At 38.5% G+C, this 24,348-nt stretch overlaps 1 protein-coding gene across 1 annotated transcript in view; it reads right to left on the bottom strand.

Annotated features, from left to right (window-relative positions):
* Nucleotides 1-739: 739 nt before the first annotated feature.
* Nucleotides 740-24,348, bottom strand: part of STAT4 (signal transducer and activator of transcription 4) — a 39,241-nt gene continuing 15,632 nt past the window's right edge. The window contains exons 4-23 of the mRNA XM_009820983.2: nt 23,778-23,870; nt 21,748-21,826; nt 20,010-20,095; nt 18,950-19,101; nt 17,581-17,739; nt 16,542-16,634; nt 15,621-15,680; nt 14,398-14,415; nt 14,225-14,318; nt 13,368-13,412; nt 9,891-9,974; nt 9,514-9,612; nt 8,136-8,271; nt 6,996-7,048; nt 6,097-6,191; nt 5,527-5,663; nt 4,930-5,121; nt 3,684-3,750; nt 3,059-3,167; nt 740-938 (exon numbers count right to left, since the gene is read on the bottom strand). Coding sequence (XP_009819285.1) covers nt 912-938; nt 3,059-3,167; nt 3,684-3,750; nt 4,930-5,121; nt 5,527-5,663; nt 6,097-6,191; nt 6,996-7,048; nt 8,136-8,271; nt 9,514-9,612; nt 9,891-9,974; nt 13,368-13,412; nt 14,225-14,318; nt 14,398-14,415; nt 15,621-15,680; nt 16,542-16,634; nt 17,581-17,739; nt 18,950-19,101; nt 20,010-20,095; nt 21,748-21,826; nt 23,778-23,870 — 1,878 coding nt within the window. The 3' untranslated portion in view covers nt 740-911. The remainder of the gene's footprint in view (nt 939-3,058; nt 3,168-3,683; nt 3,751-4,929; nt 5,122-5,526; nt 5,664-6,096; nt 6,192-6,995; nt 7,049-8,135; nt 8,272-9,513; nt 9,613-9,890; nt 9,975-13,367; nt 13,413-14,224; nt 14,319-14,397; nt 14,416-15,620; nt 15,681-16,541; nt 16,635-17,580; nt 17,740-18,949; nt 19,102-20,009; nt 20,096-21,747; nt 21,827-23,777; nt 23,871-24,348) is intronic.

The following is a 24,348-nucleotide window of genomic DNA, read 5'->3' as shown; positions in this document are numbered from 1 at the left end:
TGCCCAGCGGTCAGCAAATGCTGCAGCTCTTCAGTAACTATTTAAAAACTATCCATCCCAGTCTGCATTTACCACATAGTAGCCGAACTCTGTCAGATCAGGATTTTTTCTTTGTAGACTTTCTGATAGTACTTAATGTAGTATCTGAGTGCTTCATGCATAAATAGATTTACTTCTGCAACTATTTGGTGAGAGGGGGAAGTTTTCTTAACCCTCTCTTCCAATGGCAAAACGGAGACAGCCTTTTTGACACCACAAGCTTTGTGTCTGTTCCCTTTCTGGAACTCCCTTCTCTTCCCAGCCTTGCCTTCTTTCCTTCACAGTTTCTGCTGTGGTGGCAGACAAAAATCTATGCTGAACATAGTTCATCTTTGGACAAAAGCAAACCCTGGACACCTATGGGACATTCGAATTCGGAGAGATGAGAATCTTTGCTTTAAAATAGAAGCTAAACCAATGGTATACAAGAAGATGATGAAACAGAAGCTATTTAACATAATAAATCCTAATTTCCCCAAACACATTAATGTCTTTAGTTATCCTTATATGCTGCTTTCAGAAGCAAAACGTTTTGTTCTTATACTCTTGTATTTACAGCAATTCTATGGATGTTAATTCTGCAAGTAAAATTTGTCCCTGCTGGACCCCTCTTAAGTCAAACAACCTCCAAGCCGGAAAGGATTTGGCCTTCTATCAGTGAGGACAGCAATTCTGACTTGCAGGAGACTATTTGTAATCCCTAGGGAGAAGATTCCTCGTTTACATGGTATTGATAACAGAAAGAGGCCCAAGAGTAACGTCATAATGGGTTCCAGGAAATGCTGATTTATGAAGACGATGAAAAAAATATTTACTGCATCTTTAACCCATCCATTGTTCAGACGATTACTAATTTTTCCAGTATGTAAACTTCAGTCAGTTGAGTAAGGAGAACTCAGCTAGAAGAAAAGAAGGAAAAGATCAGTCTCACGGCAGTTACTGCTGTTCCTTCAAAAATAACTGCAGATGAAACCTACTCTGGCTCAAGGTAACTGCAGTGTCATTTGGACAATCTAATGCAAACTGGTAAGGATCTGAGGATCCTGTTTCTAGTTCTTCACAAAATATAGGAGTGCTCATTAGAAAGCACTGTGTGGGAAACAGTTGCAATAAAAATTATATATATTTTTATATGAACTCTTGTGGTTCTTGCAAGCTATGGATATGCATAACAGGGTTCTTACTGGAGTCTTTGTTTTCCAGATGTGTAGGGGAATCTGGAGAGGGGGGAAATAGAAGAGAATTTAGTAAGACTGTAAAAAGCATATCTTGCTAAGACTGAGTTACTGAGTTGTAGGATATTTTTTCCTGCTGCAGATTGCACTCTTGTTCTCTGCATCTCACGTAGTGCTTTTTATTAACATCTTATGGAGGAAAAGTGTTGCTTTAATAATGCAGATTGTCTTAGCTTCCCCAGGGTAGATTATGTTGTGTGAATTTGGGATGATAAAAAACCTCCATATTGTCCTCATTCCCATTTAGCAAGGTAAATAGAATGGAAAAAGGAAGGAAGGAATTCTTTAAAAATCTTCTAAAGCTATTTTCTTTTCTAATTTCTAGCAGAACTTAAACATTTCTAGGAAGAGCCTCCAGAAATCCACCTACCGTCTAGCAGCACTGAACCACTTCTCTAGTACCCTTTAAAACTGCAGCATGATTGTATTTGACTTTCCCAATTCATCACCAAACATTCTTTTTGTGCAGTTACGACCCCAAAAGATGGCGATTGTCACAGCTGGTTTGGAAGCTCTGGACAGAACTGGTTTGAGAATTACTGTGCATGCTAAAAGTATCCAAAAACATTTGGAGCCTAATGATAAACAGAAGTGAAGCCAACTATTCCACTGCCGAAACTTAAGGAAATACAAATGCTTACATAGCTCACAAATGCAGTTCAGAGCATCAGAACTGTTTCCATATGTATAAACCAAACAACAAATGAGTGGGGACATGTCTCAGATTGGGTGTGGTACGTTTTAATGCAGAATTTTAATTCAGGCTAGTATTTCAATTTTAACTGAAGAACTAGTTTGTTATGAGCGCTATCAGAGAAAAAGCAAAAAAAAGGTATTTTGCTCTTGAACGGATCTTCAGCCCGATATGTATTAAAGAACTCCTCTATTTGTATATGAAATTTAACTGTGCTTCCAGTCATTGACAGTCAGGATTCTGGTTTAGTTTTGTTCTGTTTGTGGGTGAGGAGGACTGTTTACAGAGAGGCATTTGAAGGGGAATTGACAGACTTTTAAATATATAACCATTTTAAGATCACAACTCATTGAACATACAGAAACTAAGAGCTAGTATTAAAAAAGGAAGTTTTCCTTTAAATTTGTTAAAGCCAAACCAATGCTGTGTTTCCCAACAGAAGTCTGCTGGACAAATCTCCAGTGGGTAAACGTCAGTGTCCTAATCATCCACAATGATTCAGAATGCAATTTCTAGTCAGTAAGTAAAAGAGGAAAATATTTTTAATAGGACATTGGTACTGTGTTTTCCCAATCTTTCTATATACTTAGTGAATATTAGTTTTATTTGCTAAAAACGCTTTAGCTGACTTTTAATTTCTCACTTTGCTACCCCTTGTAGAAGCTTGTAGCACTGAAAAATTGTGCAAGTTTGCTGAATCAGAAATTTTAATGTTCCTTGTGCAGCCTTCCTCAGCAAGTCAAGTCCTTTGTGCTATCTACAGAATTAGTGTAATCGTTACGTATTTGTCACTGTAAAGGCTTCGTTTGTGCAAGAACTCTGGGATCTTTCAATTATGACATTCATGGTTCACTGGCCAGCATGTCGGACAATTTCATGTAACACAGTGTTTCCAAGTATGCTTGCAGCATCCTGTGCTATTTAGAATAGGAAATGTCTGCACCATCGTTTCAGAACGTAATACAGCAAGTGATGAAAGAGCTCTAATTTTTTCATAATTGTACAAGCAGCCTTTTTATAACTAGCATGTGTTTTGTATGTGTCCCATTTGCTTAGTGTTAACTTATGAATGGAAAAGTTTACAACATACGGCAGTTTCGATCACTGTGGGACTCAGGTGTTCTCTCAGCACAGCATAAACGCTTGGAGACATTGGAAGAAGATCTGATGGAGAATGTGGATCTGTAGAATCATTTAAGCTTAAAAGAAAAACAAAAACAAAAAACACAAAAATAATCTTCAAAGCAACCTAAAACCCTCTAACTTGATGCACAGCAGTGGAGTATGGTGACTGCTTATTAAATTAGTTAAGCCTGTACTTGGGCTTGCTGTTGGCCCTCTAAGCGCATGCCAACGACCTGGTATGTGTTTAAAAATGTAGGAGATAGGACCAAGGGAAGAGAGGATAAACCTGACTCTGTAATATCAGCTGCTGGAGAGAAAAAGGAGACAGAGAAAGATAAGTAGATCAGAGTACCGTAAAGTCTGCACTCAATTTTTACAAATGTTTTGCCACATGGATAGGAAAAGCACTGTAGAAGTGAAGTTCTTTACTTCTCTTTCTTGTCTTTAGCAGTCCTTGGCCAAATAAAAACATGCAATGTCTTGCCATCCCAAACTGTTTGAATGGTGGAAGGGAGGCAGGGAAAACTTTGAAACAGTATGAAAATTTAATAATAACATTTGAAGTGTAATACATCTGTAAGGATACTTACATTTTGGAGACTGGGATAAATACAGAAGGAACGTAACCTTTGCCTCCTCCATCTGAGGGCTTTGAGACTAAAAATCAATGTTAGAGAAATTAAATATCGCCTAGTAATTTTATTATTTATTTGAAATTGATTATCTGCTTAAAGTGCTGCAGACCATAATATATTAAAAAAGAAATGTCCCTCATAAAAATGAGGGGACTTCCTGAGATTAGTCTTTGAGTTCAGTTCTTGGTCACATAATTGATTGTGCTCCTTTGATACGAATTGCAATCTCAGAATATAATACGGTAACTGATGAAAGAGATCTCGTTAGGGCTTCAAAAGCAAATATACTGTAACTCTACAAGCTTGGTACTTCTGAGCCTCTAGATTTCAGCTCTGCAAATGCGTGGAGCTCTGTCTCTACAGATAGAGCTTCAGCAATGTCTTTTGCATGAAACTAAGCATATACATACATTTTTAGAGGATTGGAGCATTAGGCAAAGTCCACTGAATTAAAATGAAGAGGAAAAACTTTTGTAGCCTCCAAATATTTTTGAGTAGTGTAGGAATTTGAATTAAAATGGAATTCTGTAACCTTTTATACTGAAAGTCCAGAAGAATGTGTATTATCTCTTAAAAAAAAAAAAAAAATAAAGGCTTTGAGGGCTCTTTTTTTAGAAGAGAGCAAGTTTGATCTAAAAATGCCTGAGTTGTAACTTGGACAAGAGAGAGCATGAGCCTGAACGTATTTGGAGCCATTCTTGTCTAGCCTTTTTGTATTTTTCAGTGTAGTTGCCAGGGCTTATACTGCTGGAATAAAACAGGTCTTCCAAGCTGTTTGGAAAATACAGAACTTCTTTGAAATTAAAAAGACAGCATGCTACAGTGTAACACAATTATGAAGCTGATAAGCAGGATGACTTTTCAGTTTCATCTCCTTTGAACACCCGAGCACTGAATTTTGTAATGCATTGGTCAGGAAAAAAAATACTATTTTTTTGACTCTTTCTACCTTAAGATCTATTTCTTAACTTCTTTTAGATATTGTTGTCATCGCCTCTAATGTAACCTCTAAGACTAGGGATGTATTTACAAAATTAAGCTGCCTAAATGATAGACACGTGTTAAAACAGTTCTCTTGAAGATGCCAATTAAAGGAGGCATCTTAATCTGTTCCCTTCCTCCTCCCGCCCCCATTCCTCAAATTGCCTCTTGACTTTGCAGCTGCTTTGCGGCAAGGGTAAATACAGAAATGGAGCCCAACCTTCATTTGGCTGACAGCTGTAGTGTTTGCCAAAGGCCTTATCTTTGGGAATGTCTGGATACAGATACTTCAGAGGGTTTTCAGGAACGTTGTCTGCCATAATAACTTTGTAATCGCGCAGTATGTCGGCAAAAGGCAGTGCAGATAAGCGACCTTTGTTATAGGGTTCCACCGAGTGAAACGTTACGTCTCCTGTAAAAAGTACAAAGGCACTGATAACTAGTAGAGCAACATCTGCAGCTGGAATGTATTTTTGCCTTTCTTTTGCAGTTTACACTGGTGTGGGTTTTACCTGTTCATACCAATGTTAGTTATCTTTCAAGTTATATTTTCTGTACGTGTGGAAACAAATTTAAAGCCTGCAGTAAGCAGGTACACTTCCTAATGAACTTACATAGTTAATATAAAGAATTGAGAGGCAGACTTTCAGAGTTTTGGTTTGTGTTTCAGTGAATATAATACAAGTATCTTGCCCAAAAACATACTAAGACATGATACACAAGAATTTTACTTTCAAACCAAAGAAACCGTGGCTCCTGTATTACAGGTTTATTGCAGAGTTTGAGGTTTATGTTATTTTTTTAAAATTATACTTACCATTTTCTAACTGATCCACCCAAGTAAAGGTAATTCCACCCAGATTGCTTTCACTAAACCTTAGTAAGAATGTTCCTGGTGTCTTGTCTTTAAGCAAAATTCGTTCCTTCTCTTTGCTTACAAATCCCATTACGTACCTGAAGTGTAACAGGAAATCATGGGTTTGCTTTTGAAAAAAAGTACAGACTTCAATCTGTGCAATGCGTCGGGCCAAACTTTATATAGGTGTTCAAAGCCCAGTTACAGAAGCTTTATAAGGTCTTGAAACTATGACAAAAGCTTCATGTGATTTATGTGTGGAGGATGGCATTGAGCTCAAAGTACTCTGAAGCATGATGAAATTTATCACAGTACTTGACTATACACTGACAGAACTGATAAACAGATCTAAACCTGCATTTCTGAGAGATTCAATGGTGTTCTCTTTTGGCAAAAATTTCAGAAAGTTATAAATGGGAAGAGGAAGACAGAAGTGTTAAACTCTTTGCAAGAGTTTCTAAAACTGAGATTAGTAAAGAAAAAAGACAGAGCAGAGAGAGATCAATATACAGCTGTTTCCTTGTTGCTCACCCATCAATCCAAAGAGGAAGAATGTGTTTTTTAATTAAGTCCAGGATGGCTTCAAGCCAAACCCAAAAGGTAAAAGACTTTCCAGGCAAATGTTCCTAATGGTTAAAAAAAACCAAAAACAACAAAACACAAACAAAAACAAGACACACAAGAAGAGAATTGTGAGAGTGTTGTTACCCAACATCCACATGACATGGTTATCTCAGTTTCTTAAGAATAATTTAGTTTGTTCAAGCGAGAATGACAAATTTGAACTGCTGTTTTGTATAATGTCTCTCTTTCAGCTTGACATAAAACCAATTTGATTTTTAAGATATGCATTGGAAGTGCCTCATTTTTCAAGAAAAAAACCCCCACATTTGTTGTTTCTTCCTGGTTATAAAATGACACTTTGAGAGAAATAATGATGAAAAAGTTGAACCTTCCTTCCAGGGTTCTATATGTGTTTAAATAATGTAGTTAATATGAATAAAATGGGTTTATCCTTTTTTCTCTATAACTTTTCCTGCTCCTCATCAAAGTTACTGAATATATCGACCGACTTGAAATAATTTAAGTCACAACTGAGCATATGAAAAAATTTACTGTATGCTTTATGAAAAATATATTGTATGCTTTGATAGCACAATCTATTGATCATTTACAGAAATACATAGGGCACACTCTAATGACAGTTTCTGATCTCTGTAGCAATGTAACTAAGTAGATCTCTTAGCCCAAGCTTTAAACTTCTGGAAATATTTTCCCAGTTAAGTTTTTACAATGAATGTGATTGTGCTGGGCTACAAGTCCCACATATGGCAAGTGGGGATCTTATCAGTAGCATCAGAGAGACAGAGTTAGGCACGCATGCGGGCATGAAGTGAAAGAAGAGTCTAGTTTTTCTTTTGAAACTGTACCTTGCAGAACTTTGCCCAGGATAGTTGATAATCATTGTAACTGACTTGTTGTCCTGAGAGAAAAAAAAAAACCAAAAGCAAATGGTGAGTCTATTTTTCTGAAGCTTTGAAATAGATACAGTTTGGTATCTGGTGGGGGGGAGGGAGGAGTACAGTACATCCGGACTTGGAGAGGGATTGAGAGGGGCATGCTAAAGGGTTGTAGATCAGGTTTTCTGTATCCTTTTGAAGTAGCTGATAATGGTAGTTTTGGGAATATTTGCCTAAAGTAGTCTGGGACTTTGTTTCTGCTCAATTTCAGTTTTTAGCCCAAGTGTTACTTCTCTTGGCCTTCACTCTATCTTGAGCTTCCATATTTTAAGACAATTTTTTTCTTCTTTCTTATGATTCTTGCTGATTTACAGTGGCACCTTTCAACTCCACTAAGCAAGAAATCTCCAAGAAACTATCAGAAAAAGTGACTGTTACCCAGGGAAACCAGTCTTTGCTTCCCAGCTTTGAAAGCAATAAAAGTAAAAATTCCCCCCAGTCTTTGACAAATGCTTCTGTTCTTGCCCAACAGTAGAGATAGCATTACACACTCAGCTTGAAGTTTCTTACAGCTCATAATATATTTTATAATTGTTTCTTCTCCAGAAACAGATAAAGCTTTCTTTTCTTCTGCCAGTTTCCCTAAGGCCTCTCCCTTCTGGGGGACAGTCAGATCAAAGTGTTCAATAGTTCATCTCACTGAAGTTACAGGGCCTCTTTGCTACGCTCTCACCAGTGAAGGATGGGTCCCAGAACTAAACAGACCCACAAGGAAAATGAAACAAAGCCCTAAACCAAACCCCATAAGCAAGCAAAAAGACTTCCTTTTGGTTTCAGATGCATGAGATAATTGCTAAGGGATCAAAATAACATCACAGTTCAGTGTGACTCTGATGCCCTCTTTCTTCAGTTTAGCAGCCTGGAAGTTCAGAAGTTGAATCACTTTGTGGCAAGAATAAGCTGACACGTGCTTTTCTTTAAAGAAAAAAATGTCATTGTGGAATTTTTGAAGTCAGCTCTGGAAGTGGAGGTCACGCTTAAAGTCATTACCTGTAACTATCAAATATAAGAGCCCCAAAGCAAATAAAAGCTGTGTATTTCTACACTTACCTGTAAGTTTCTCCGCCAGCATGTTGAGCTGCTCAGAATTGAGTCCACGACCGACATACGATGAAAATTGCCAGCTCAGTACTTCTAAGAGCTGACTTAAAGTGGCAGCAGGGGGATTGTTGAAGAAAGACAAATTCTGCAACAGAATTAGTGCTTTGTTTAGACTGTTAGCAACCATGAAATACACTGCAGGCTGTAAAAGAAGGCTGCAAGTACTTGAGCAGAATCTGGAAGTGTTGAAAATGAGGTGTGTGTAGGGATACGTTGGGGCAAATATGTGCTGGCCCTCCCACCTGCAGCCACCCAGCAAGGTCTACTCGGGTGCCTAAGCAGAGTTACTGGGGGAGACTCCTAGGGAGAGCGAGAGTCTGTGTGGGCATCTTGGATGATTAAAAACTTTGCTATGCTTCTGATAGTATTGTATGTTAAGACAGTGAAAATATGCTTAAATCCTGTCCAATAAATGCAGATATTCTCACTATACTTTAATGTTTGGTGCATGGAAATCTTAAACAGTTACATAGTCATATAGCAATATGTTGTTGAATCGTTCGGCTCATCTTAGTTTTTCATTTGGTTTTTGGACTGTACGTGTAATGAACATACTGAAGACTGTGCAAAAACTCTTTGGAGTATCACAGAGTGATAATGAAGTCCAGGCTGCTGGTCAGCTGGCCAGCCATCATTCTTAAGCGCACTCCATGGTAATCTGTCTCACCCGTTCTCTCTTCCGAACATCTATGTGGCTGCCACTAATCCCCCACTGAAAGCCTGACAGCTATTGACAGCACTACTGTACAATCTGCAAATACAGTAACAGTGACTGAATCTAAAATATGTGCTGAGGCAGCTGAAGCCTGAGAAAGAATGATTCTGCTTTTGCTTATGGTTAGAGCCACTAGAAGGTGCTACTTAACACTTATAATCTTCTCCATAGAAATCACTAGCTCCTGTAAAAAGCATGAGGGAAAGCAGCACTTAAGTACATTACAGACCCACCTATACACCTACTTTGACAGTTTTGATTTGTACTAGTAGAATTATTTTGTACCATGTACAGTTTTGGTCAACTGCATCCAAAAAAAGACAAATTCAAACTAGAAAAGTTGTGGAAAAGGGCTATCACTTTTCCTTAGTTTAAGAACTACTACTTTAGCCTACAAAAAGGAAGGCTAAGTGTGCATATGGTGTTATATCTGGGCAGGGAACAAAAGGTAAAGCGAACAACATTGAAGTATGATGTTGATAACAGGGTATGTGAAGAAATTAAGACCAGTTTAAGAGGGAAACACAGCCTTTTTGTAATGAATATATTTGGTAACCAAGGAATAGATTTGTGAAAATGCAGAAGGTCAGTACTTGCATACTGAAGACCTACCTGAGGATCGTTGGTTGACAGGTTATACCAAATAATAGAAGCCCACGCGTTGGGTAGCTGGCTGACATTGGAAATCATCACCACAGGCAAAGAGCTGGTCTGGTGGAAAGAATGAATGTGGTATGTAAATGCCCCTGAGGAAAGTGTTAGTGCTGTGTTATGCTTTTTTTTTTTTTTTAGCCCCCTTTTCCTTCCCAAAGCGTATGCTTCTGCCCAGAAGTTCTGGAAATCTTGCGTCTGCTTATGGTTACTGCTGAAGATAGCATCTAGGATAGATGGACCTGTGGTCTGGCCCAACATGGTGGTTCTTTTATAAGCTGCTGGAAAATGCCTTTTATTCTTGCCCCATAAGAATACTCACTGGCTAGAATACTCACTTCCAAATTTATAGTCAATCCATACAGGCAGACCTGTGTTTCAAAGCTGATGGAGTGCAGTTCCTCGGTCACCATGTGAGGACCCTGAGGGAGTAAGTAGGTTATAAAACTGTGAATGCACAGTTGGCATTTAACACTGTTCTAGTGATCTGACTGCTGAGATTACACAACTTTGAAAGAAAATACATATCAAATATGTAAGTAGAACAGGAAAAGAATCATAGAATCATTTAGGTTGGAAAAGACCTTTAAGAAAATCAAATCCTACCGTTAAGAAGGAAGTAATTTGTTTGTTAAACTCTGACATTAAATTAGTCCAGAAGTCTGGTGGTTTTTTCTGATTAATCTAAGAAAAATCCCTTGACATTGTTAAAGCAACACTTTTAAACTTTTAACTTTTGCTTTTAACATTTTCTAAAATGGTGCTTTTAAACACAGATTTGGACACAAAAACTTAGGTTATTTTTTGTGTCTTTCAAAGATTGTCTCCCACTTTTCTTTTCCTAAAGTTTCTTTACTGATTGAGAATTCCAATTTAAACAGAGATGTTAAACTTCAAGGAGAAACAAACTAGAGACAAAACAAAATGCCACAGCTTTAATGACAATCATCTGGGAACACAGGTTTGTTGTAAGTATACTTAGATGGTACTAGTTGAAGGAGTAGAGGCCTAAATCATTAATCCAAAGTAAATCTGGTACTAAAATCCCAAGCTTTTCTTGGATGGGGAAAAAAAAAAGAAAATCTGTTTGTCATAGTTGATTAAAGTTTGTAGTACAAGCATTTTGTTCTGATTACAAATGAGCATAGCTCTGTAAAGCTATTCTCTCCAAATCTCTGCCCCTTGGGAAACAGATCTTTTGAAATACATTTCCATCCCCAGAAGTCAAAGTATAAAAAAATCTATTTGTCCTTTTCCTAGGTTTTTGTTGTTGTTTTTCCCCTCCCCATCACATATTTGTTTTGTCAGACTTTTTAAAAAAGAAACAAAATCAAAAATCCCAAATCAAAATGTTTCCATTTACTGAAATACTCCTCTTTCAGTCAATGTGAAATAAAACTATTACTCGGGGAAGTGCCTCGTGGCCTTTTATTTCCTGTGGAGAACCTCCTCCAGCACATGTACAGGCCACTGCAACAAAAGATACTGTATAAATGAGGGATTGAGACCACAGGAGATCCTCAGGCATCTGGATAATAAATCTGCCTTGCAGAGGGAAAATCCGGCTTAGAGCTGAAGGCTTTTACATGAAATACTCATCCATCAAATGAGCTCAAATGTTTTAATACAGGTAGAATCAATCCACCTCAATCTGTATTGCTGACACAAAGTTGAAAACGATTGGTAAAACTCCCCTTCTCCCTCCCTCCGTTATGATTTTGCAAAACCTTAAATTTTTGTCATAGAAAAATCATCTAGGCAAAAAGGCATAGCTACATGAAAGGACAAATCTCAATTACAGGAGCTTCCTTTTTTTTTTTTACGAGGCAAGTCATACTTAGAAACTACCCTCTCAGCTTACTAAACATCCTATAACAAACCAAGTTTTTAAATTTTTATAGTTGCTGTTAATAAAAAACAACCTTGTTCATGCTAATAATGCCACCACAGACTGTGATTTGACCAAGGAGAAGCTCTGTTTGAGGAAATCAGCGCTGAACCATGTCACAGCTCAGCTGTTCTAATTCTCCACGGCCTTATGTTTTATATAGTTACAAAGGCACAATGTGTTAAAGTGGGAATAAAATGCTACCAAAAGTAGAGCGCAACATTTTCACACCTGCATTTTTACATTTGCTTGCCTTGATACAAATGACTCTGTAAGTAGCAAAGTATTTGGGAGGCGAGCCTTGAGTTTCAGTCTTGCTAATCAGGTTACAAGCTACTCTGTTCAGAAACACCGTGTGAAGTGTGCACAAATATCTTCTGCTTTAGCTTTTTGGTTGAAATTCTCCATGCTGATCACACCTTTGCTTTGTACTTAAAGACTACTTGTAATAACTTCTGTGCTTGTATAACTACATCTATTTGGGCTGTGATATGAGTGATTTTGTTATTTTTTTAAATTTTTTTTTTTCGAAACTTGCCAATACAACTTTACCCTCAGCACTTCTACTGTGCAAAAAAGTTACACTGGTGTAGAGATACCTTAAACCAGTATAGGCTATTTCACTTCCTAGGTAAGTAGGTGGCATTCATAGAAGCATCTTATGACTTCAGTTACCTTGGGAGACATTAACTGTTCTGGTAGCGTTGGCAGAGGCTGTATCATTGGCTCCAAGCTTCTGACTTTTGCTTCTGTCAGAGATTTACCTGCAGATTTTTGCTGTTAAATAACAATGCTAAATTTACGGTGATGGTCCCTGGCCACCCGAGAGCTTGTGTGTCCTTGTGCCTTTCCCTCCCTGCCTTCTGCCTCCAGTTGCTGGATGAGGACATCCTGCCTTCTCCCCTGCTGGCGTGGTCCTCCTGTCCCCTCTTGCCAGTGATGCCGAAGGTGAATGAATGAAGGCAGTAACTTTCTTGCCTGTGATTCTGGTTTTGTCTGTGACACCCAGGGTGCTCAGGGAAATCGCGGTTTGTAGGAAGCCGGAGCTGAGAAGAAGGACATAGGGTAGCGCTGTGCAGATGGTGAGGAGCTGGGCAGGGGAAGAAGCACTGGTGGCCTGGACATGAGGGGTGCTGGAGGGTAACACAGGAATGGAAGGAGCGCTCTACGATACAGGGGAATGCAGGGGCACGGTGTTCTGGGCGTGGATTAGCGCCGATGCTAATATTTCTTACTTGTGTTCTCCGCAAAGCACGAATGTATGGGTTTTCAGCTCCGCTGCTAGGAGGCAAGCACTTTCGCAATATCTTTTCACCTTACTCTGTCAGGTGGTATGTGCACGTCTCTGATATTTGGGTACCGCAAAATACCTGCCGGTTTGTTAGGGCGAACGTGCCATAGTAGAGTGTCACCACAAGAGGGGAACCGACGACCGGATTCGGATGAGTATTGGTAAACTAAGCATGCTTTTGGTTCTGGTTGAGGCAAGCAAACTTCTTTGATGCAAATGTAATTATACCCTTACTTCAGCTGTAAACTTGGCCAACAGAATATATATTTAAAGAACCGTTCCTAGAGGAAAAATTGGTTCCGCAAAAAACTCAAAAAGCTTATTTTTTTTCAAAATGTAAATGACCAAAAAGGCAGCCTTAAAGAGGAGTGCATGCATTCAGATTACTACTTCCTACCTTCTATTGTAACTTTTTAATACACAAATTTGAGGCATCTAATTAACATTTCTGAGTACTTACTTCTGAAAAGTTCTCATTATACTTACACTATCATGTTATATTTGGTCCTATACCTAATATAAGGATAATAGATTTGAAAATCTAACAGCATATAGTTGCTCTTTGATTTAAATAAAATCTGATCTGAAATACTTGTGAAAGTAATAAAAAATAACATGTAAAATAAATGCACAAACCTCATTTCCTTTGCTTCCAGCACTTGATTTCATTTCTTTGGGTTGCTGTATAAAGCAAAACAATATTTATGTGCCAAAGAAACTACAGACAGAAGTACATATAAAGAACGTCATTTGTAACCATGATGTTCTTAGTATGATGTTTTCTTTACAATATACAAATATGCTGTAAAGAAGCTCTGCCACTATGCCTTGAAAAGTCTATTCAGTGAATAGTCTTTTAAAGAATTTTTTAAGAAACTAAGTTAATGTACCAAAGTGTTTATTAGGGTGCTTGCAAAGTGCATGATACAAAAAAGCACTAAAGACCGTCTCTCCCGTTGTAAAACTACGCTGACGCACTGCATGTGTGGTTAAGCCAATAAAAAAAACATAGGTGAGGGAGCCTAGTCAGAAAGCATGACTCACTGGGGTATTAGAAAAGTTACAGAAGCAGTACTATAGCCGCTCAAGAGACAGTTATCGCAGGCATTAATTTCAACCAGCTCTAAAGCGTTCAATTATATATTTCCCTTAGATAATGGTGGTGTGGTTTGGTTTTGGTTTTTTGTTTTGTTTGTGTTTTGTGTTTTGTTTGGGGTTTTCTTCTTGTGTTTTTAACAAAACTCAGTTTCTGAGAAGCTGTGTAATTCAGCGTGATTAGTCTTTTCCTTTTCTGGCATTAATTAGGATTTGCTTTGTCATTTCTGTGAAAATATATGGTCTTATTTTATGGAATGGATAAAGTATGGAATTGGGGTAAAGAGGTTCTAGGAGTAAACCTTCTATATAAGGAAAATGAGCATAGACTTGACAGTACTATAGTTCTCCCTTTCTTTACCAGAGGTCCGCGACAGGAAAAAAGCAGTCAAACTTACCAAATGTCGAAATTCTACCGACAGGCTTCCGTTTGCGGATTCATCCATGTTCATTGCTTTCACGTGTGTTCCACACAGAACGAATCTACGATTACTATGGAGGACATTACACTTATGTACTCAAATAATATTGTATTGGATAATTTAAGAAATACGATATTTTATTTTCTTACCTTACAGTTGAAACATTCCTAAAACAGAAGAGGGGCAGGGGAGGAAACAGATTGTGAATCCGTAAATGTGTAAGCCGTAACTTGTACCAAGAAACATATCTTGACGGTAGATTTTGCCTTGTCAAAGTTAATTTCTATTACTAATACAACTGCAATTTTTAAACTAAAGAACTGAAATTTGTACTGTCCAGTTAGACTTTTGCATCTGCCCAGTTGCAAGTAGTATATTTTTATCTAATTTTTTCCCACAGTTGGAATGATATGTGGGTATTCAAAGCTGCAGTACTATCTAATTGCCTGCACGCCTGTGTTCTGGGACAATACAAGCCTGTGTAGATAGTTCATGGTGTGCTGGGAGAACATGTGCACAGCAGCAAATTGGACAGAGGACAGCTTTTGAGAGAAACAGTCCTGGCTTCTCTCCTGCTCCTTCCTCACCAGGTGTTTTCCTTCCTTCTTTTGGGCCAACATCTATGTCCCTGTGGCCAAGGTGTTTTTTAGGGGGCTGCAGACAGAAGACGGGAGGTAGCCAGTACCTGTGGCTGAGGATGGTGGGTGGTGAGGACTTGGATCACCTTTGCTGATTTTGAAATCATACCTTGACAGCAAGTCTTCTGCCCCATGTTTTATCGTGCTAGGGTGCCCTGACCTACCTGTAACCAAGCTTGTTCTACCGTACTGGATATTGCTCAAAATAATACATCTTGCTGAGAGAAGATGCGTAAGCTCAAATAGAAATACTCCAGGCAGTATTAAAACTGTTTTCACAAACATAGTACAGACAGGCTCTGAGATGCTTTTCGCTTGGGGAATTATAATCAACCAAAGTAGCTGGGGATATCCTGTTCATATGAGACAGAAGAAATAACGGGAACACAAAGGACAACCAAACCCCTTAGAAAGGAGGAGTTTATGTGGCAGTCTTAATTTCAGGCGGGGTGAAGCTCTGTAAGCTGCCATAGTTACTAATTATAGCACTAGCTTTTCAAGCACAAGCTTCAGGTACTACTTAAAGCAGCTGCATTGAAGGTACTAGGCCTATTAACGCAAGCAGAGATAAGCGACATTTCAAAGCTAACTATCCCATAAATGCAATACAGTTTGATTTAAAGTTTCTGTATGATGCTGCTATTTCAGACTGATGAATTTTAAATAGTCTTGAAACAAATTTTAAATTGATTTCTTGCTTCCAATTTGAAAATATCAACTTTAAATTTTCTTACTTGTCAATAGTTGCTTTCACTCTGATCTGGTAGTTCAGCTCTGGCAATTTAATTAGCAGCCTTCAAAACAGAAAATGTAAAAGTGAACATTAACAGAATAAATTTGTCACCAGAAAATATTAGAGACCAGTACCTCCACACCAAAGTGTCTGAAATAATTATAATCTGAAAACAGATGAAGCATCTAGGAGTATATCACGATTTACAGGGTTGTATACTCGGAGGGAGGGCCTGAGCTGTTCCAGTGGCAGGTATTCTACCCTCCCTGTGAGTATGTGGAAAGGTTAGTATGGTTTGAGGGAACGGCTAGAGAGACAACAAAAACGTAATCATTAAGAGATGGATTTCTATAATCTGCGACTGCACCGTAGATGTATGTGTACTTTTCTTCATGTACCCTTTCCACCTCCCAACCCTCCATGCATTCCTTTCACTGCAAGGTGGAAATGAGATGCAAGTTCCTCTACAATCTTTGCTCTTTTCACAAAGTCAGGCAAGGAGCTAGTGGGAGAGAAATAACTTGTCATTGATTCACCAGAGCCCACCAAAATGCAGAATTTTCTCTTTCTCACGTGCAAGAGTGGTTCTGAGTATTCTGATATTGGCTTGTATGATGTGGATTGTTATCTGCTTAGTTTGCAAAGTCACTAAAACAAGAATTCAATGCATACAGAAGCCTGAAGGTGCTGACTTTTGGCCACCACCTGTCTGCCCTCCTCACACTGATTTGTTCTTTATTGCCACTTATTATGAGTGACAGATTCTGTGGCCTTTATATCCCTACTCCAGAAAACTCTCCCTGGAGTCAAAAGGATCTCTAACACAAGTTGGTCTGCTTTGCTTTCTAGATTCTGAAACAGTCTCCTAGGATAAAATGCAGTACACAAATGAAAGAATATATATCAGATTTCCTTTCCTTACCTTAATTTAACAGTGAACTGTATTAACGTTTTAAGAACCATTGGCCTCTGGGGATGTGTCGGCATGCAGGGCTGCCTTTCAACCACAAATGAACTAGTGTGAAAAGAAGTGAAACAAATAGATTGTTAGGAATATGCATAAACAAGCAGCTGTATTAGGGAAAATAAGTGCTGTTATCTCTTGGAGACTTATTTCTCTACAGATGCTGGAGTGGGAGGTATTTATTCCAACACTCAGTTCCCAAAATGATCCAGTGGTCTAACTTACTGTTGAATTGTTCCCATAAGAAACAGATATTTGGAATACATTAAAAATCAAACAAAACAAATTCCATAGTCCTAAAATACCAGGCTGATAAAAGTCTGGAAGACCGAGACTTTTATCAGAACCATAAAATAGAGTATGAAAATATACTGAGCCTGGCTCAAATGAAATTAAACAATCATTTTATCTTTTTTCATTTTTTATAAAAAAACCCAATTGGCCACATTTTGCTTTCAGATAGTCACTTGTGGTATATCTCTAGTATAGCCAGAACAAAAGGCAAGAGGAATGATGTTAATATTTTATATATTAATAGAAGGGTGAATTGGGGCGGGGGGGGAAGAATGTCTTCGTGGGGAAGAGGAAAGACAAGGAAGAAATTAGCACCTGCCACTTTACTTACAAAAACCAACCAACCAACCAAAACAAAACAAACAAAAAACCCCCCAAAACCACAACAAAAAAGCCCACAACTTTTCTCAGCAGTACGTACATGACTCCTACTGAAATAAGTGGATTTTGTGTGTTCACCTGGAGTCAGAACTTGCTCACAAACCCTTAACTGCTACACATGAGAAGCTGCCTGGCACCTTCAGCTTCTAGGAGTTTTGCTGACAGCTGTACATACTGCTTGTATTGGAAACTTGGTCTTTAAGGTGCTCAGAGACTCAACCTTTTTTTGTTTTTTTTTCTTCTTAACAACATGGTCTCATTGTTGCCAATAAATTTGTGCTGGTTCAGGTAAAGTTATGTGCACTGACAATAGCTTACGCACTTCCGGAAAAGATTGTAGAGCAGAAAGTTGACTTTTTCCAGTAGCTGAGGTCTTTGCACTGGGATAGGGTCCCCATCGTAAGTCAGTCTGGTCAAGAGTTCGTCCAGTTTTTCTAGTTGCCTTCTAACTTGAAAGAGACTCTCTGCCAACAGCGTAAAACTACAGCAAGACAAAAGATTAGTTTGCAGTCTTTCATATAAGCAGCTACTTAGAACATAATGGCTACTGAAGTTCTTGCTTAGGGAAATCAGAATCGTACCGATTGGTGCTTTCTAGCTTTATCCAAACTAATGTCCATTCATCTTCTGTTTGCAAATGTATATAAATACAACAGGCAAAATTTCCTACTTTATTTTCAAAGATAAATATTTTGGCAACAGGCCTCATCAACAGCAATGCAACACTGTCTGTGATAATTTAGAAGAAATATATACACAGTTCTGATGTTTTACATGCAGGGCACTTGTGCCGATTTTGTTTCTTTCCTACAGCCTAGTAGTTTTGCAAAATGTACTCTTTAAAAGGATAATATTTATATAAAATGAAAAAGTTATGAAAACTGAGGAAGTGCATTTCTCAGAAATGTAAAAATAATAAGGAAAATCAAATTCAAACACACTTGCTAACAGTTGAATAGGGTACGTGGGTATAAAATCACATCTTTTAGCTATTTTTACCATCTTCATTGGAAAAAAAATACTGCAGTGGGGAAAAAAAAAAACCCACAAAAAAGGCAAAAAATACTTTTTATTCAAACCTAAAAAGGTTCTTGGTTGCTTTCCTTCCTTTTTTCTTCTTACTCTTTACTTCACCTTCTCCAGAAAAGAAGTTTGATGGGAGACAAATGACCAGGACTTTGACATTCTCTGGCTGCATTATCTTTTTAAATAGAATGTGGGTTTTTTTATTATTTGCAATCACCTTTAGAGTTACCACCACAGAGTCTACTGCCATTCGATTCCTGTGTAGATTGAAATCTGGAGGAGTGATGTGCCTAGTGAGTCAAAGCATAAAGTGTCTACCCAGCTCCTGCCTAGACAAAACTCCCACTGTCCTCGGTGACAACTCAGTCAGCACGGTTCTTACTCAAGCAAAACTCCCGAGAGGGTATGTATCATGTATCTGGAACAACTGTCAAACCAAAAAATGACCGACTGCCATGGCTCAGGCTCAGCAGTTCACTGTAATGTTGTTAATTCTGAATTGCAAATGTTGTCCACCAAAACAAATTGTATTTTTGTTATTTACTTGCTTAGCTGGTAATGAATTTGCTGCTGTTGCAAGGTAACTGATCTAAAGGAAAGATCATTTCATATGCAGCAGACTTCCTGTGGTTTTCAGTGGAAACACAAGCTCGAGGCAAGTTTACCAGTTCTGGAGCTGATCAAGCCCACCATGGAGAGGACCCCCAATGCAGGCAATCTGCTGCCGTCTCTTCCAATCTAGCAGCTCTTCAGTCAGCATGTTGCTCATAAGCATATCGATTTCATGAATCACACGCCCTATTTTACTGAGTACTTCCTGTAAAATAGGAAAGGTGTCACAAACTGACCACAGGGAACAGCCACAAAATTCAGCAATTATAAAGTGCTGATTACTTTTTTTTTCAATAATTTTGAAAGTAACCGTATTTAGTCCCTATCACTTCAGTCTCTTTAACTCAGAGGTGACTGGATTCATCGCCCATTGTACTTTAAATTAATACTGAATCTCTATGAACTCTTCCTCAGGAAAACTACTTTTTTTCTTTTTTTTGGGGGGGGTGGCAGGGAGGATTGTTGCATTCTTTGTGGGCATAACACCTCTAAGTAGTTGACGTTTGCAAGCACTGCCAAGGTTAAAAAGTTCTCCTTCTGTTTTGCATCATATCCAGTGCATGGGTTTTTTGCTTGCTTGCTTTTAACTGTAAAAAGTACATGGACTCAAACAAATTGCCTAAATGTACTGTTTTCTGTGCCAGCAAAGAAGTTGTCAGGGGAATATTTGCTGTATTTGCAAGTCTCGATTGCTGAGCAAATCAAGGTACCATTGGTGGGTTGTCGGTTTGCTTTTCTTTCTTTGTTTTCTTCACAATTATTAGATTACATTTACTTTGAATACTTTTTATTTACTTTAAAAGCTACAGATTGCCAGCTAAGTTATCCATTTAGCACAGTACCTAAGAGGTCCTGTGAAGTGACGCACTCGCCTCCCTTCTAAAGTGTGCAGAACCATATCCTTGATTGAGCCATTATTAATTGCCAATTTCTTAACTGCTAGTCAAAATCACCCACACCCACCCAAACCTTTTGTGGATTTTTAACTCCTATGTTATTTGTTCGTTCTTCCGAGAGGAGAATTTAAAAATGCAAGCATATGCATTTGAGTATTCGGTGTGGGAATAAGGGGAGAAAGCAAATGAACCACAAATGACAAAACACGTCACTAACCTTTCTCTTGTAGTCTAAAGTATTGAGCATCGCCTGCAACGCCAACATTTCCTGTTTAATGAGGGCGCTGTTTTTGTCGCTCTGCTCTGCGGGGGGATGAAAAAAATCAGTATAAATGCATGTGTGGGTGCGTGTGTGTGTTTATAAGGGGAGGAGGGGAAAAAACCATGACCAGACTGCAGCATGAACTAGTGAAAAAATTGCAGACATCAGTAGATTATGTAATAGTGTATTTCATTTGAATGGACTCACTTTAGTACAAGTTTAAGATAAGGTTTTATGATTCCACTTTTTAGATGTGTATGTGGTTTTATCATTCCACACATTAGATGTGTATGTGGAACAGGAAAAGGTAGAAAACATACGGATGATACCTAGAAATCTATAAAGTTCTTATTCATGTGCATACTCGTGTATTATGTACATCTGGCTTGGATCAATGATTGATCTGTGCATTACTGAAATATGCTCTTGGTGTCAGCAGTTAGACTAAAGCTCTTTGGACTTGATGGGAATTACATGTCTGGCTGAGAGAACGGAGGTTAGGCATTTGAAACAGAGATAAAGTGTTCATTGCTGTGGCCATTTCAGCAGCCAGGAGTACTGATCACTGGGTATTTCCCCCTCTCCGTAACTTTTTTCCTTCTTTGGATCATGCATTAGTTTCAAGCTTCCCCAGGCTTGCCCCATGCTCTTTCATATGCAGCTCTTCCCCCGCCCTCACCTTCCCCCACCTCTTGCTCTTCTTGCATCTTTTGTGCTACCTTCAAAAAAGAAATTGGTGCCAACTGTGTCTCTGCTAAGCTCCGGATTGACATCTTCCCATTACCTTAGGGTGGATGCTTCAATAGAGGCAGACAAGTAACTGATTGTCAGCTCAGCCACAGCAATTGCTCACACACGTTGTAAGGCACTGCAAGCTGGCTGTGCTGGTGTAGAGCATTTGTTGACACAGTGAGATTTTAAGCCCTGAAAGTCACTTATGTAAGCATGTTTTATTTTGCAAGTGGGACAGGCTTCAGTCATCTGCGTGGTCGATGACTATGATTGGCCTGATGACTAACAACTCATTAAACCATGGCAACTTGACCTCTTCTGATTGCCTGGCCATACCCAGCCTTAAACATATAGGATTGACATGTTTAAGAACTCGGACATTTCAAGCCCAATATCTTTGCATGTTCAAAGGGAGATAATATGAAGATATCTGAGCAGACACAAGTGGACCTCAGTTTCTTTTCTGAAAGAGATCATGCAAGGACTGTTGCCATGTGCAGATCTCAACCATCATAGGCTGGTCAAACGTGCATTCAGAGTGCTTACCAGCTGGTTATCACCACTGTGGTCAAAAAAGAACAGAAAGCCAAGTTAGAGGCTAAAAAATCAGTTTTGCACAACTCTACTCTGGGAAATAAGAGGCTCTTCCACATCCTGCCAAGGAAGGGCCATGTCAAAGGTGAGGAAATTGAAAAATAGGTTCTTTAAATTAAGAAAATAACTACTTTTCATGCCATTATGCAGCTTATCTATAGAAAATAACTATACTTGCTCGACAAGATCCTCTTAACCCCAAAAGAGTCATTATGTTCTAAGACTATAACTTTACATAAATTAAAAATCCATTTTTATGTTTACATATATTATCTGGGTAATGCACAAAAAAAACCCTGATACTGGGGTCTAGCTGTGGAATCAGCCATTTCCTAGAGAATCTAAAAATTATTATAAAAACTCTTACCTAAGCTTTGTATTGTTTTATACCTGAAGTCAAATTCCTCTTGCAAGTCTTCCAAGTATTTGACATCTTGGTCAGTCATCTTTTCCGGGGAAAAGAAAGTAAAATTATTTGGGTGCTCACTGTGGCATAAAAAGGAATTTGTTTTGTAATAGACAAATGCATAATGTAGTATTTTTTCTTTCCTACCATTTGAAAATCCCTAAGCAGTTCTGGGAACTCTGGTTTACTATCTTGTAAACTTTAAAAAAGACGATTGAATTATAAATCCACATTTATAACTACAGATTTATTTTACTTGTTCAGAAAGCCAGCTATTATCCTCTCTCCCACAGTCAAACGATACAGCTTACCAACTTCTTGTTTACTAGTTCAATGACATAGTGGAAAGTAGGCATGATTACTTTTAGCCTGAGCTAAATTGAAATGATTATGCCAATAATGTCACTCTCTTCTTGGAAATTTAAAGCAGGGCAAATGGATAATTTTGCATTGACTCCAATGGAAATTGGAATGGGGTGTGCAAAGCCAGGAAAGGTGGAGCCAGAGACAGGAGCAGAGCTCAGACACTTTATTTGGAGAATTACTTAGAATTTGGGTAAAGAAATTAAACATTTTTGCTGCTTTGGCTTTTTGCAAGGGTTTGTTTTCACATGTACTGCAAAAGCTTTAGAAGGTGTTTTCTAGTAACCAAACAGTGATAATTCAAAAAATGACACACCAAAAGAAGGAAAATAAAACTGTAGGAAATGATCTGGTTTATTTCGAAGGTCTGTTTCTGTGCTGTTTGTAGGAAGCCTTGATTCTGCCAACAATTCATAAACAATCCTTTTTAGTTCCCTGAGATATGCACAATAAGTGCTTGTGAAAACACAAAAACTCATTTACCAAATTAGGACACACAGAATTAGCTGTTTTGGTTTCCTCTTTATTTTGGAGACTAAACTTTTAAGTTATATGTGTAAGGTATGAAATTACATACACAAGGAGCTGGCTGATTTCTGTGTTCAACGTAATTACTTACTAAAAAAACCTTGTGTCTAGAAATCGTTCTCATTTTCATTGGTCTTTCAGGGATGGCTGTGGTTCCCCACGCAGGCAGAAGGAGCAGCATGGTAGGCTGCTGGCTTGCAGCTTTGCCTGCTTTTGTTCTGCAACTGTTATCTTATAACTTTATACATAGATAGAGATCTAGTATCACATTCTTCTAAAGCTAGCTTTATCCTTTTAAGGGTTTCATCTCTCTAACCCTTCTTCCCCATGTAGGGAGACACTGATGAGAGAATGCTACTAGGACCTTTTTCCAGTATACCAAAAGTGTTGGTCTTGAACAGCATATGGACAGGTATTTCAAATATAACTTGTACATTGAGACTGCTGCAAAGCTCAAAGTGGGGCTGGGATAGCAAAAAGGCCATAGGTAATCAGAATCCTTATCCTCCTTTGAACCGAATGGGCAGGTATTGTCTGAGCTTTCAAGGTTTCTATGGGACATAGCTACAGGTTTGGCCCAGCCCAGCTCTGCCCTGCAGTGGTATGGGAAACTCCTGGAGAATTGTTACCATCAGCTCGCAATGTTGTTCTCCCCTCACATCTCCCAAACATGTAATTATGTCAAGTATCCTTCAGCTTTACAAAGATCTTGGTACGTGACTCAGAGGTCACGAAGGCGAGCTACTGCTGACCCAACTAAAAGAGGTGAAGTTGCAGAAATACATTTACTGAACCTCACATCTTTTTAGAGACAGTAGGTATGTTCTTACTGCACTCAGTGGTCTGCCTGCAACTCACATAGGGATGAATGTGATAGCTTTAAAATAGGTAGCTCTCACACTAAACCCAGAGCAGCTGTAAAAACCTGAGGATCCAGGTGTGTCCTGAGTAGTTCATCTGGGCTGAGGTCCTCAGAATAATGGAAAATGGTTGGCGCAGCTTGCTAGCAAAAGTATTTGTGCTACCCAGCTTAAAGATAGTTCAGGTATGTCTGTATGAAAATCATGGCTCCGTAAACAGCAAACAGGGCAAAAAAATACCTGAGCGCTGTTCTTGATGGCTGACACTTTGTGTTCTACATTTCGTTGTCGTTCTGAGACCACGGAGTTCTGCAGAGACTTCTCCAGTGGCCCCTGGAACACATTGAACAGATGATGGATGAGCAATAATAATGAGCGTTAATAACTGCCCTGCAAGCTCTAGCATAGAGAGGGAATTCAGAAGCTGGTCTTCAACAAACTGGAGACTGGTGTAAACAGACAAATCTGTTTAGTTCTATAGGCTTGAAAAACATGCTGCTTTAACTTTTAAATCCAGAAGGTGAAAGGGTGTGGGTATACTGCAAACATTAAACATCTAGGAAGTTAAAGACACTGAAACATAGATTATTAGATTTCTCAAAAAGACCCATGTCACAATACTCATACAAGAATATGTATTACATCCACAGGTGATTAAAAAAGAACACGCTTGACTTTAAAATTCTGTCTATTCTCTTTTAATTATGTAACAATTTCCCCAAAATAGGTTTTATATGTAATTTTAATGTTTATTTCTTCAAATAGCATAAAAACTACCAATGCCTTTGCAACATATCAGATGGAATGTCTT

The sequence above is a fragment of the Gavia stellata genome, chromosome 8 (genome assembly GCF_030936135.1).
Source record: "Gavia stellata isolate bGavSte3 chromosome 8, bGavSte3.hap2, whole genome shotgun sequence".
Classification (NCBI taxonomy): Eukaryota; Metazoa; Chordata; class Aves; order Gaviiformes; family Gaviidae; genus Gavia; species Gavia stellata.
This window is presented reverse-complemented; position numbering and strand designations above follow the sequence as displayed.